The sequence below is a fragment of the Topomyia yanbarensis genome, chromosome 2 (genome assembly GCF_030247195.1).
Source record: "Topomyia yanbarensis strain Yona2022 chromosome 2, ASM3024719v1, whole genome shotgun sequence".
NCBI lineage: Eukaryota > Metazoa > Arthropoda > Insecta > Diptera > Culicidae > Topomyia > Topomyia yanbarensis.
In genome coordinates this window covers 51,640,778-51,654,992 of record NC_080671.1, presented here as the reverse complement: position 1 = coordinate 51,654,992, position 14,215 = coordinate 51,640,778, and the positions used below count along the sequence as shown (strand labels likewise).

Below are 14,215 nucleotides of genomic sequence, written 5' to 3'. Positions count from 1 at the left end.
TGGAAACGAATTTCACGCTTTGATTTTAAGAGGGCGCCATTACTGTCGCGGCTGAACTGCGCCTGCTTGTAGCGTATCGGAATTGTTAGTATTCCGGTAATTTCCATGCAAGCCTGTCACGTGCGCATGTTTTGTCTCTCGTAAACGTGTCGAATTTGTTGAAAAAGAGCACTCGCGGCAGTAAAAGGCTCAGTAGTCGACCCTTATCGAAGGTATTCCAGGGGAATCAGTTCAAAGCCGACACCGAATACGTGAGCAGATTCGCTAAGAAATGGAAAATTGCGAGTTACGAGGACATTAAACTGGACCAGGGAATCAGTTATGTGGTTTGCAACTTCGTCACTATCTTCAGCTACTTAAGTGAGTGCTTAGCTTGCAAGTCCTGCGGTGGAGACGCGACATCCAACCGTGTATCTGGAGCAGGATTAGCTTTCAAACTCGTGGTGAAGTGCCAGTGCAACCAGCGGTACGTGGGTTCGAATCCCACTATTGGCAGTTTGTATGAAGAAAACCACCGTTTCATGTTCGCTATGCGCATGCTGGGGGTCGGGCTACAAAACTTGAAGACTTTTGCGGATTGATGGACGTACCATGCACTTTTAGTAACAACATTTACTACAGTTTTCTCACTACACCTTAAACTGCCGAAAAAATCAGTTTTTGAAGTGATTTAGAAGTAGGATGTTGACGATGGAATGAGGCATTAAAGAAATGCACTTGAGCGTTTCTAGAAACGTTTCTTGGAAGAAACGAAGGTTTTCGACTCTTTCTGGGATTCCATCATCGATTGGGAAGTACTCCGGCAATGTCTTGGATTTCGCTCTAAAATCTTTATTCTGTCAATCTTACGTTGAATGGGCGTCGAAGAATGGGATGGCAGTATACAAGGAATGGCTTAACTTGCATGGCAAAAGCTGCGCTGCGAATCATCATGGCTGTGCAGGGAAAATGGAGGTGAAATGTTCGCGCGTTGCGAGGAATTTCTAGGCTTGAAATATGCCAATTACATCGGTGATGGCGATTCGAAAACCTTCAAAGTTCTGTTGGACTTGAACCCATACGAAGACGTCACTCTGATAAAAAGGAATTCGTCGTAGGTCATGTGCAAAAGAGAATGGGCAGCCGACTGCGAGCGGCGAAGAAAGGAACCAAGGGACTCGGAGGAAAACGCGGGTAAGCTGACGGACAAGCAGCGGATTTGAAGACATACTATGGACTGGCGATCAGAAGGCACATCGACTCTTTATCGAACATGAAGGATGCTAGAGGCAACATTTTTCTACAAGTGTTAAATTGACAAGGATCCGCAGCATACGAAGTGTCCAAAAGGTGTCAACAACTGGTGCAAGTGGCATGCGGCGGAGGCAAAAGGCGAACTGGTTTTATTCAAACACGACCATTCTCTTGAAGGGAACGTTCAATATGTTATCAAACCCGTGTACGTGGCTCTTTGTGCAGAATATTTGCTACAGCGGTGCACTGGAGGAAATACCCAGAATCCCAATGAATGTTTCAATGTGTGTGTGTGTGTGTGGAGACTGGCATTTGCATTCTGCTTCTCTAACCATGCAAAACTAGGTTTTACACCAAACGACATAACCACACAAAATGAGCCAGATGAACTTCGTTTGACAATTCTCGGTGGTTTGTTTAGATGGTAGTTACGTGAGTTCGAATGTAACAGATGAGCACCCGTTGCACTCGTACTCACGCACCTTACAAAGAAAACAAACCACCGAGAATTGTCAAACATGAACTTCGTTCATCATGAGTTCATTCGTGTCGTCATCTTGTAGAACTCAATGTCACTTGTATAACCGCAAACTTGTTCAATGAAGGAGGCTCGACATTGTCGAAGAAGTTGAACACGCTGTGAGTTGCTGATGGTTCTGAAGCAGTTTATTTTGCCCGGACCTCTGATAATTAACGTCTGCAAGCTGCCGAATGCAAGGTGTCCGGCTACGCAAGCACGGCTTATCTGGAGAAGAAAACTTGGATTTTTGGATTAACTGAGAGTGCAACGATTGCTCAACAACATATAAGGCTTGCTGCATCAAATCGAAAAGTGTGTTACTAAAAACACTATTGAACCACATTATTATAGGTCAAAAATCCAAGTTCATTGAGTTTCCCCGAAAACCATCGTCGACAAGGTTCCATAAAAGCGGTGACAGCACACCACACTGAGGACATCCACTGACATTCAGTTTCCCAATCTTTACTTGTCTTAAGGTTGATCACAGATGTCGGTTGCTAAGCATTGCGTGTATCCAGTTCGAAATGTGTAAAGTTTCTCCACGGCTTCGTGTAGCTTCCAAAGTGGATTCGAAAGACAATATGTCAAACGCACTTCAATAATTAGAAAAACTTCCTAGTTTAATTGATTTTAAGAATGCAGTGGTCAAAAACGCATTCCACTGATTTGAGAAGGAAGAATATAAGAATGATCGGTCTAAGGCTCTGCACGTCTTCTCTCGTGGGTAAGCTTATTGAGCCGACTTAAATGCCACCGACCCGTTTCAGTGTCGGCAATCCTATGCTCTTCTGCATAACTTTTTGAATATAGCCAGTTCAGCCTTTCACCAGGGGGTTAACGTGAAAGCAGGTATAACTCAAATCGGACAAGCCTCGTTTTATGCTGCTACTATGAGTGAGTTTCTTTTGTCTCCGACCTCATCCAAGTCACTTGGAGATTTAATCGTTGGAAGATACCCACTTGCTAACCTATTTTCATAGATGTCTCAGTTCGTAGAGTTGAGAATGTGAAAATTGACGGTATCTTGTGAGACATTTAAATGATCAAGGATGATGCATTCATGAACAGATAACGAGAGTTCAAGATCGTTGGGTATGAACCTTTTTACGAACTAGTGCGTAATGCTGTCGGAGCAGAGAGTCGCATATAAAAGTTATTCCCTGCCAGATTGTTTGACGATTACCAATAATAAATGCTTGTGTTGCTCATGTTTTCCATCAATGCCCCTAAAATTTATTTCTGAGCTACCTATGTGACGGCCATTTTGGATCACTGTCGAAACCCGTTTGTGCCATGGTACGATACAACTCTTTTAAAATTATATGCAAATATGCCGAGCAATAGTCGTGTTTCCTGACACATTGACTCTGACAGTATAAATATCGCGAATTCTGCTGTCAGAAGTTCCCAAGTCAGTTTATAGTACGCTGCTATGACAGATTTTACATCAGGCATAAGGCCGGATAGATTCATAGTTACTGTACATTTATGCTAAAGTTCCGGGTTTATATTTCAGCTTAGCCGTCTACGGAGGATTTTTAGAACGAAAAACGTTTTTCTTTGTCCGACGTTTCGAAACAGGTTAGCATCATCTTCAGGGGATAAATGATTTATCCCCTGAAGATGATGCTAACCCGTATCGAAATGTCGGACAAAGTAAAACGTTTTCCGTTCTAAAAAACCCTCCGTAGACTGCTAAGTCGAAATATAAACCCGGAACATCTACATCACAGTCTATATCTCATCAGAGCACCACATCACAATATATACGTGAACGGAGGTCTTAGAGGAGTGGACGTAACGCTTTACACAGGTTTTCTACCATTTTATTCCACTATGTTTATTTGTAGCTAAATAAACTTACACTTCACTTTACCGCTATCTTGCATTTGAAGCGGAATGGTTAACCTTTATCAGATTCCCTAGAAGCTTTTGCTGTTTCCGCAATGTGCTCTTTGAACCGAATTTCTAATGTTCTCTTGGTTTGTCAAATATAAACTTTCCTGTAGACTGATACAAATACTGAAGAAGACTACACATCAGTCTATCTTCTGACCTCGCACAAAGCAGAAGCAAATAATCGCAACGCTTTGGGCACCAGTTAAGCAAGTCAGCGCTTTGTTTTATATCCAGTGCACAAACAGTATTGTGTCATTGTCCCCGGTTTCGCCGTGAAATGAGTCTGCTAAAGAAAACAAAAGTGCCCGTGCTACGAGATAACACAATTGCGATCGACTTTAAGAAAACTCGGATTAGACCCACAGTTCAGGAGGTGGAATAACTAGTTAAAGTCAACATGGAGCTTAATTTCGCGGAAGTTATGTATTCTCGGCTACACCACTTCAAACTGTGTTTTGATTTCATTTATATATAACTAATATTGTAATAAGATTACGAATCAAACATAAGAATCTTCGGAGGCGATGAGCTTTTATTTCCTAGATGCTAGATTCAACAAAGTACAATGCTCCTTTCGGAAAACCTCATTTTAAGGGTTAATCACTGACATTGCGTAATGTTTTGTCGAGCTCTAATATATACCCGCGCATAATTTGAATTCCATGCGTTTGACTTCTTCAACGAAGTAATGAATTAGACGGAAATAGGAACAGAATCACATTACTCACCAATCTCCCAGCGTTGTTATTATGTAGTTTGACCAGCGTCCGGATGTCGCTCTTCTTGCGTAACCGCGCGTCCAAAAAATCCTTCGATTTTCTGAACCCAAAGTTGACGTTATCATCACAGCCTCCCCATTCCCAGCTACCATCCTGCCCGGTAGACTTCGATTTTTGGTTTTGCAATGATTTGATCGCCTCCTTCTTGCCAGTCCCCGACGAAGACGTTATACTGTTGTAGTTTTTGAAATTACTATTGACGTTCCGGTACGAAGTGATCAGCATTGTATTGCGTGTGTTCATTTTTCGGCCGTTCTTGGCTCTTCGACCGCCATTAGTTTGCCCCAAGCCAACAACGGCACCCGGTCCAACTTCTTCGATTCCAGCCAGAGGCATAGCAGCGACGCCAGTCTCAGCTCCACCATCGGCATAGCTCTGGATGGCCTTTTTCACGTGGTTCTGGCAGGAACATTCCACCAGATCACCCATTGTGCAGGCCTTCGTAACGGCGTACGTAATCCCGGCGGCTGTGATTGCGTGTACGAACGCCGTCTCACGAGTATCTGAAATGGGAAACAACGAACCACGTAAGTCAAACAAATAGCGTGTGAACCGAGCTCGAAACCTGCCAAAGCGATAAGACTTGCCTGACCAAAACTGAAAGTCAATATAAAATTCGACTTGAAGGAAATTGATAAAATAAATATCGTTTAATTTAATTACGTGCTGCCAACGCCGCTTTGCGAGACGAGCGCCACGGCATCGCCCCGACAGCCAACCTGAGAGAGATCTCTAAATTAGCATAAATAAATACCGCAGCGAAAGGACGGTTTTGCCTGCGCTCACTCGCGGGTGGCGCTAATTGATTTCAAAATACGCAACCGATCACCAACATCATTTGCATCTGCTAAACGCTGCCGCTGCCACTGCGCTGACTAGTTAAAGTTGAGATGATAACTTGCAGCCATCCCACCGTCAGCTGACCAAAAGCAGTCAATTCCGAACGGCTAATATTTGCGCCGCACAACCAGCTACTAGCAATTTTTGGGAGGTGGCCCCCATCACCGTCACAAAGCTCTAACCGTAGCCGTTAAGGCAGTAAAGGTGTTTACAGCTTCATCATCGAACAAATAGAGGTCGACGGGAAGATATTTTTGTTTCTCTAGCCGAAAGATGAAAATATCTTAAAATGGTTGAATCATATTTTGGGCCCACAAACAGAGGATAGGTTCGCAGAAAAGCAATTCATCATCGTCTGGGCGTAGGTGATGGAGGCGCCAGGCGTGTAGTAATGGTATGTAAATTACTTAACCAGAAAATCAACAAACAACCACGCTCAGCCGGTGTGCATTGCTGCAATATGGTTTGAGATGGAAAATCGGTCATCTTTCAGCAAGAAATTAGCTATTTATTTATTAGTCTTTCGTCTTCGAATTTCATTGAACACCCTTTAGTGAGCTGGCTAGCTAGCTACTTCGTCTACTAGTGACCGGATTGCTTGTAAAACTCTTAATTTTATCGTTATATGTTTTAGAGTGAAGGTAGTTTGATAATGATTAGAATTTACAAAAATAAAGGGTCATGTGCAAAACATGCCCAATTCGAACTTAGGGGCAATATTGACCACAAAAGATTTTTTTTCCAATCAATACCATTTTTTAGAATTTTACAATAATAACGAATAAACAATTACATGATAATCCTTTATTTTAGAAGGGTTACGATATACTAGAAATGAGATTTTAGTTTTTCTGTGCAACATTCCTACATCCGGTAATAGGCGGTGGTCAGCTATTTTCGTCCGCGTCCCTTATCACCGATTTTTATACAGTGATTCGTCAGCAGTGCTATCTTTGAAAATGAACCACCTTGGTTATGCAACTAATTTTTTCCGATCTTTTTTTTTAAATGCTAATAATTAAGCAATCTTCATTTTGTTATATTCTGAATTGCACATATTTTGTCGCATGTAATTTTAAATGTACTTTCATTTGATGGCATTGTAAGGGAACACCGCCGGTTGATACCAATCGAGCTGACATTTCTTTAGACTGAGCAAACTAATTTATTTGACCAACAAGGAAACGAATCCACTGGGTCTTTAATGCGTGTGGGAAATACGCATGGTCTTGTCTGAGTGAATGAATTTTGAATTATGTATGAAGGTGGAGAATTGACAATTCGCAAGATCATTTCAAATCCAATTACCAATTTGCGGCAATCATTTCAGCACGAGTAACAAATGTTTTGTGGTCATATTTAATGCTTTACTTTTAGTCCATTAACTCGTCAGTCAATTATATTGAGCTAAGAATATCTACGTACTATTTGGAAACGTTTGATTCGTGCATGATGTTAATATCGTCTAGGAACGCAGCATTTATATTATATGGATCTCAATATGCTTGTGATTATACCAATAAGGACCATTTATAAATGCTGCCACGCTCTTAGGAGAAAGAGATATGACTAGTTGTGACATAAATGGGAGGAGAGCACGTCATGTGCTTTGATGAAATCGGCCGTTTTACGCACGATTGCGCCATGTATATAGGAAATTCTACTACAAAATGAAGGAAAAAAAAAGAATTTGATTCGTATTAGACCAAGGGGAAAAATAACGTGGTAATATGATAGAGAGTTAGTTAGTATTGGGTAATCTTAGCGTGGCATAATTTTTGAATGTTCCACCATACCACTTTTAAACTCATTGTTTACGGTTCATTTTATATTGTCGACAACACTCACGACAGTCGGCTGTCCGAAGTTCAAGTTGTTTTCGATGAAACAATCTCGATAAACGATTAGCCAAAATTTAAACGCCTAGAAGATTTACGTATCCTACAGTCAATAAACTATTCAAACATGCACGAAAATATATTCTCAGTCGCATCGCTTGCTTGAAGCGAATCCTGACTAACAACCCACCCACTACCTTATCCGTGGTACTTATGGGAGTGTCACTGAGTCGGGGCCTTCCGTTAAGTAAGTACCACATCAACACTTCCTTTCTCATCCCAAGTTATGGTAAAGATGGTCGTGGCCCGCAATGGTGGCTCTCAAGCGAAAATCTCGCTCGGACTGGATCAATTGTTATTCCCAAACAATGCTCCTCAAGTAGTCTGGCTGGAAATGAGAGTTGTCAGTCTGCAATCTACGAAGTATACCGTGCTTACGCAACGCAATGCAACGCAACATTCCTACGTCCGGTAATAATCCGGTATATGAATAAACTTTCAAAAACCATGTTTCCAAGTTCGTGCCGGTAAATGCGATGCGTTCTACTAATTGTTTATACTTTTTAGCAAAGTTATTCAAAATTGCAATAAAATTTATAGCCAGACATCTAGATGAAGCCGATTAGCATTATTAAGCTTTAATCTCGATGGTCATTCGCCTTTTTGAAAATCATATATATATTTCAAAAATACAATACTATTCAAAATAGATAAAAATAAATAAATAATTTCTGTCGACTATCATGGGCGTAATGCTTCCCACTTCTTGTGTTAATTTTCTTACTTGTGGAGAGTAGTGGTCAGGTTTACTCTCTGCCGCTTGCTGATCATTCCGTCTGCTCTCTCCTTCGCTTGTGTTTGTGTACACGTCGTCGTTGTTAGAGCTTTGATTTTCGCTATTATATGTTTGTGCTTTTTGTTTTTTAGAGTAACTCCGGTATAGACGTCATGTTTTTTTGTTTGTTTCTTCCTTAGGTATGTTAACTATTGGCTTGGAGCTACCGTGGAATATTTTTTGCCGGGATAAATTTTTTGGCCGCCTGTCTGGGGTCTATCAACAGATGTCGAAGGCTGTTTGATGGTGTTGGTTGTAGTAGTTGAATTTTCTTTAGTTGTTTTAGTACCTGGCTTACTGTAGGGTGCCGTCTGTTAAAAGAACTGGCACGTGGTCTGCTCAGGGTATGTGCATAGGATTCTTTGTATGTAGTTGACATTTTGAGATGATCTGCTCTCGAAAGTCAAGTAAGACGGTATAGGTTGGTTCAGTCGCATTCACACCACCCGAACACCGTTGAGAATGCCAGGAAAAAAGTTTCTCCAAGTATCGTGTATAACAGATTCCACTTCTCCACACTTAGACATTAATCTTTTGATATAATCCGTACTAGTATGCTGTGCCAAATCGTGTAGGCGAATTTTCACTTTGATCCACCTAGCGGTCTAAAAAGTTCATCGTAATTGTGTTCTCCCGTAATGAGCGAAATTTTTTTGTGATTCACCCATTTCACTCGCAGTTGGGACAAACGGAACTTTTCTGTGTCTATATGTTACACGTACACGTTAGGGTGGTATTTTTTGTTTGTATAATCAAATCTAAGATTAGAATCTTTATGTGTCTAGCATTAAAAGATCATTATCTTTATTGAACTCTTTACTTGAAATTTTATTAAATTTGTATAGAAAATATTTTTTATTGTCCATTTCAGGATTTGACACTATTTTGTTGATACCTCGGATTACAGGTGATTAAATTCTGCTTAACCCATTCATGACCATGTTGTTTTTGGACAACAACGTTTTTAAACAGCTATAACTTTTGATTGAGGCAAGATTTGCTCGCAAAAACAAGTAAGGCTAACAAATGTGACTATTGCCTTTCATTTGAGCATTAACAGTTACAAGAATCGGCCTTAAAACTGAAGTTATTGCAATTAGTCTGATTGGATTCCGATTGAGCAGTGCTGCCAGGAACAGTTTACGTTGATAACGGAAAACGAATTTTTCATATATCTTCGTTATGGTGCAATATTTTTGAAAACTGATAAAATTTATCAATTTAAACTGTCTTTGGCTACGTTTTCCATGCAATTGAACTGTTGTAAATATTCTTGGAGAATTGTATTATGCATAGGAATGTAAAAATTGAGTAGCTTCTAGAACTGCAAGGGAAGCACCTATCTTTATGAAAAACGCCCTTTCGTGTATCTTGATCCCACCGTCTTCAAGAAAAAATAGTTTTGAAATCCTACATGCATTAGAAAAAAGTTGGGCATGAAAGGGTTAAATATGTATCAAAATCTTTGCTTCGTTTCTAAAAAATAGGGCCATAAAATATGGCTTGCAAAATGTAAAATACTTGCTTTTGAGCCAAGCGAAATGTCGAGTACAACGTATCCTTATTCATCCTAGGATTTGAGATAATGCTTTGGTTAGAGATAGCAGTCATCTTTTGGACTAGTGCGTTCAAATGGGTGCGATGAATACACAGTGATGTCCCAGAGCATGTTCTGCTCTCGTGCCTGTTCTTACCTAGCTCGCGAGAAGTGCTGTGAATGAGGTGAGCTCGTGTGCCTGTTCGTATAAAAAGAGCGAGCCGCTTGAAACGAGAACGTGTGCTGCTCATCTTATAAGATCAAGAAATGCTTGAGTATGAAAAAATTCACTTTCTTTGCGATTTTGTTCGAAATTTTGGTGTAGCGAATTTATCAAAACTTTTGTACAATGTAATGTATCGTTTCAATAACATTCTGTAATTTTTCAACGCTGAAATATCGACAAGCCCCTCGAAAACGAAGCTTTTTGTAGAACGTATCTGGAAAAAACCCGATTTGCGATGTTATCTGACTTTCAAAAACTTTTATTTCAAACTTTGCATACACATTCTATGTATAAAATACAAAAAAATACACACAATACATATAAATAGCTGATACTCCCTGTAACCCTGCACCGCCACACGGAAAAAAATCCTTCATAAATTCATTAACGTTTCGTGAATTTAACGATTTACGAAAATCGTAACCAAGTTCCTAAAATTGGAAATAATATTCCTCGTATTCATGAAACTATTTGTATTTCAAAAAAACTAGTTCGCTTTTATTCCTGCGCACCCCTGGTGGTGCAAAGGGCCGTTGTGAAAGATCGCCATCCTGGGTGATTGCCCGCCATCGCCTTGACCTGCTGCCAGGTCAAACTTTCGTCGACTTTTGTTATTTCCTTGTTGAGGCTGCGCCTCCATGAGCCTCTGGGTCTGCCACTGCTGCGATGTCCTGCTGGGTTCCAGTCTAACGCTTGCTTTCAGATTTCGTTTCCGCCCCTACGCAGAGTGTGGCCGACCCCCCTCCACTTTCGTTCCCGAATTTCTGTCGCTATCGGCTTCTGATGACATCGACGATGGAGCTCAGCATTAGAGATCCAGTTGTGTGGCCACCATATACGAATTATATACCGCAGGCATCTATTGATGAAAACCTGCAGCTGTTGCGTGTTCTCCACTGATACGCACCAGGTTTCACTGGCATATAGTAGTACAGATTTCACGTTCGAGTTGAATATTCGGGTTTTGGTGTGTCGACTAATCTGATTGTTTTTACAGATATTTCAATTAAACTCGCAAAGGAGCCCTCACCTTCTTGATCCGTGCTCCTATGTCGATCTTGGTGCCTCCATCAAACGCCATTTGGCTACCAAGATTAGGGCATTGCAAAAAATTTTTTTTTTGAATTCTCAAAGGCCCCCCCTCTCATATTGTGACAAATGTCAAAGTAAGCTCAGATGCCAAATTTCACATCATTTGGACAATCCTAGACCCCCGCCCACCTCGCTTGAAATTTTTGAAATTGGTGCTATGGGAAAATGTGGAGGAAAAATATATTAAATGCTATAACTTATGAAGTAGCATTCAGAAAATTACAATTTATATCTCTTTTTAAAGGAAATAACCTTAGTATTGGAATTGAGATATTCCTGTTTCTATAAAAATACGGGAAAGTGGGGTCCTGGGTTATTTTGACCCCAAAATCCCCTATTTTTTGAATTTTTCTGCTCCGTTGTGCAAACCATACATATTTTGATGTTTTTCTAATGTGAAAAAATCTCAGAAATCGAACGGAACCTTTTAGACCTTTGTCCGAATACGAGAAGTTGAGGTTATAGGGCCTTTTGTCATTTATATTATATATTATCATTTTCTCGTGCATATATCTCTTCATTCAATTTTCATAAATTGTACCTAGTTCGACGTGGAAAATCCTTAGGAACAAAAGAAAAATAGTTTCGTTACCGGTAAAATTTAGAAACATCAAATTATCTGACATATAGTCTCGATTTCACATTTATATCTTAAAATCGCACATATTAACTCCATTTAACAACAAAATTCTTATTTAATTTATAATTTATAGTGAAAAATGCACTTAAGAATCACACGAGAAAAGTTTCATAGCTGGAAAAATAGGTGAAGTTGAGGTATTAGGACATTTAATGAAAAAAGTGGTTTTTAGAGTTAATGTCAAAAATTTTGATGTTTTTGAATTTTAACGCAAACAAATCTATTTTTGTTGTATTTCTAAGAATTTTCCACGTTCAACAAGGTACAATTTATTAAAATTGAATGAAGAATAATAGAGATATATGCACGAGAAAATGATAAAATTTAATACAGTTGACAAAAGGCCCTATAACCCCAACCTCTCGTATTCGGACAAAGGTCTAAAAGGTTCCGTTCGATTTCTGAGATTTTTTCACATTAGAAAAACTGCAAAATATGTATGGTTTGCACCACGGAGCAGAAAAATTCAAAAAAATGGGGGATTTTGGGGTCAAAATGACCTAGTACCCCACAATCCCGTATTTTTCTAGAAACAGAAATATCACTATTCCAATACTAAGGTTATTTCCTTTAAAAAGAGATATAAATTGTAATTTTCTGATTGCTATTTCAAAAGTTATAGCATTTAATATATTTTTTCTCCACATTTTCCCATAGCCCCAATTTCAAAAATTTCAAGCGAAGTGGCGGGGGTCTAGAATTGTCCAAAGGATGTGAAATTTGGCATCTGAGCTTACTTTGATATTTGTCACAATATGAGAGGGGGGCCTTTGAGAATTCAAAAAAAAATTTTTTTGCAATGCCCTAACCAAGATATTGGAAGCTTTCGACATTCTCCACTGCTTGCCCAGCTACCGTAAAGCTAGAAGGGTTGACCGTGTTTATATCCAACGATTTGGTCTTGTTGACGTTGATTTTGAGACTTGCCGCTGAGGAGCGATCGACAAGATCATCAAGCTTACTCTGCATGTCAGAGCACCGTTGTGCTAGGAGAGCAACGTCATCAGCCAATTCAAAATAATTCAGATGCTCCATAGTAATAGGTTGCCACAGCAACCCACGGTTTGGTTCACGGTCAATCGCTCCTACCAGGATCTCGTCGATTACGATAAGGAACAGCAGCGGTGATAGAATACATCCTTGCCTAACGCCAGCCACGACTCGGACGGGGTCAGACAAGACACCATCGTGCAATATTCTGCACGAAAATGCCTCGTACTGTGCTTCAATTAGATCGATGATTTTCTCAGGGACTCCCTTGCGCCTCAGGGCTCCCCACATATTTTCGTGATTGAGACGGTCGAAAGATTTTTCGTAGTCGATCAACACTAAGTAGAGAGACTCTTGGAATTCATTGACTTGCTCCAGGATGATACGGAGCGTGACAATATGGTCCGCACAGGATCGTCCGGCACGGAATCACGCCTGTTGCCGTCGGAGAGTTTCGTCAATCTTCTCCTGTATTCGGTTCAGGATCACTTTGCAGAGAACTTTGAGAACGATACACAGTAACATGATGCCCCGCCAATTATCGCATACAGTCAGGTCACCCTTTTTGGGTACATTCACTAAGACGCCTTGCATCCAGTCGGCCGGAAAAGTCGCGATGTCCGAGATATTATAGAATAATTGATGCAACAGTTGTGCAGCTGCTACGGGGTCAGCTTTGAGCATCTCTGCTGATATGCGATCGACCCCTGGGGCTCTGTTCGATTTCATGCTCCGGATGACTGCTTCTATCTCTTGCAATGATGAAGCTCCGGTGTTGACGCGGGTAATACATCGAACCCTTGACGGATCATGCCGAGTTGTCGGTGGCGTGGCCGACACTTGAAAAAGGTTTTCAAAGTGTTCGAACCAGCGTTTCAGCTGGTCAGCGCGGTCGGTTAACAACTGTCCAGACGTGTCTTTCACGGGCATCGTAGCATTGATCTTTGTCCCACTAAGGCGGCGTGAGATATCGTAGAGGAGACGGATGTCGCCAGTGTTTGCGGCTTTCTCACCTTCATTGGCTAGGGAGTCTGTCCACGCTCTTTTGTCCCTTCTACATGAGCGTTTCACTTCCTTCTCTAGAGCCGAATAGCGCTGACGGGCTGCGGCTTTGGATCCTCGTGTTTTAGCTCGCTCAATCGCGGCTTTGGCGTCCCTTCGTTCCTCTATCTTCTTCCAGATGTCATCTGTGATCCACTGTTTTCACGTAGCTCACCCAGATTATTCTTCCGGAATATCTGCAGTATGGTTCTCCAGCTCCTCGACGAAGGACCTTCTTACCGCAGCATCTTCCAGACGACGTGTGTAAAACCGACGACCGATTTTCTCCTCCTGTCGATGAATCCTTGCAATACGCAGCCGGATCTCGTCGATTAGGAGATGGTGGTCGGGCGCTATATCGGCGCTACGCTTGTTACGCACATCAAGGAGGCTCCTTCTCCACATTCGGCTGATGCAGATGTGGTCGATTTGATTCTCCGTGAAGCCATCACGGGAAACCCATGTCACTTTGTATACTGGCCGATGGGGGAAGAGCGATCCCCCAATTACCATGTCATTGTTGCCACAAAACTCTGTAAGCAGCTCTCCGTTTTTTCTCATTTCTCCGAGGCCATGACGTCGCATGACGTGCTCATAGTCCGAGTTATCGGAGCCCACCTTCGCGTTGAAGTCGCCCATGTAGATCTTGATATCACCTTTCGGAATTTTATCCACGACAGCATTCAGTTGACTGTAAAAGTTCTCCTTTTCTTGCATTTTGGCAGCATCAGTTGGCGCGTAA

General features: G+C 41.1%; 1 protein-coding gene across 1 annotated transcript in view; it reads right to left on the bottom strand.

The window, feature by feature from the left end:
• LOC131684825 (protein Wnt-6) overlaps window positions 1–14,215 on the bottom strand; it is a 93,295-nt gene that overhangs the window by 8,883 nt on the left and 70,197 nt on the right. The window contains exon 3 of the mRNA XM_058968015.1: window positions 4,384–4,937. Coding sequence (XP_058823998.1) covers window positions 4,384–4,937 — 554 coding nt within the window. The remainder of the gene's footprint in view (window positions 1–4,383; window positions 4,938–14,215) is intronic.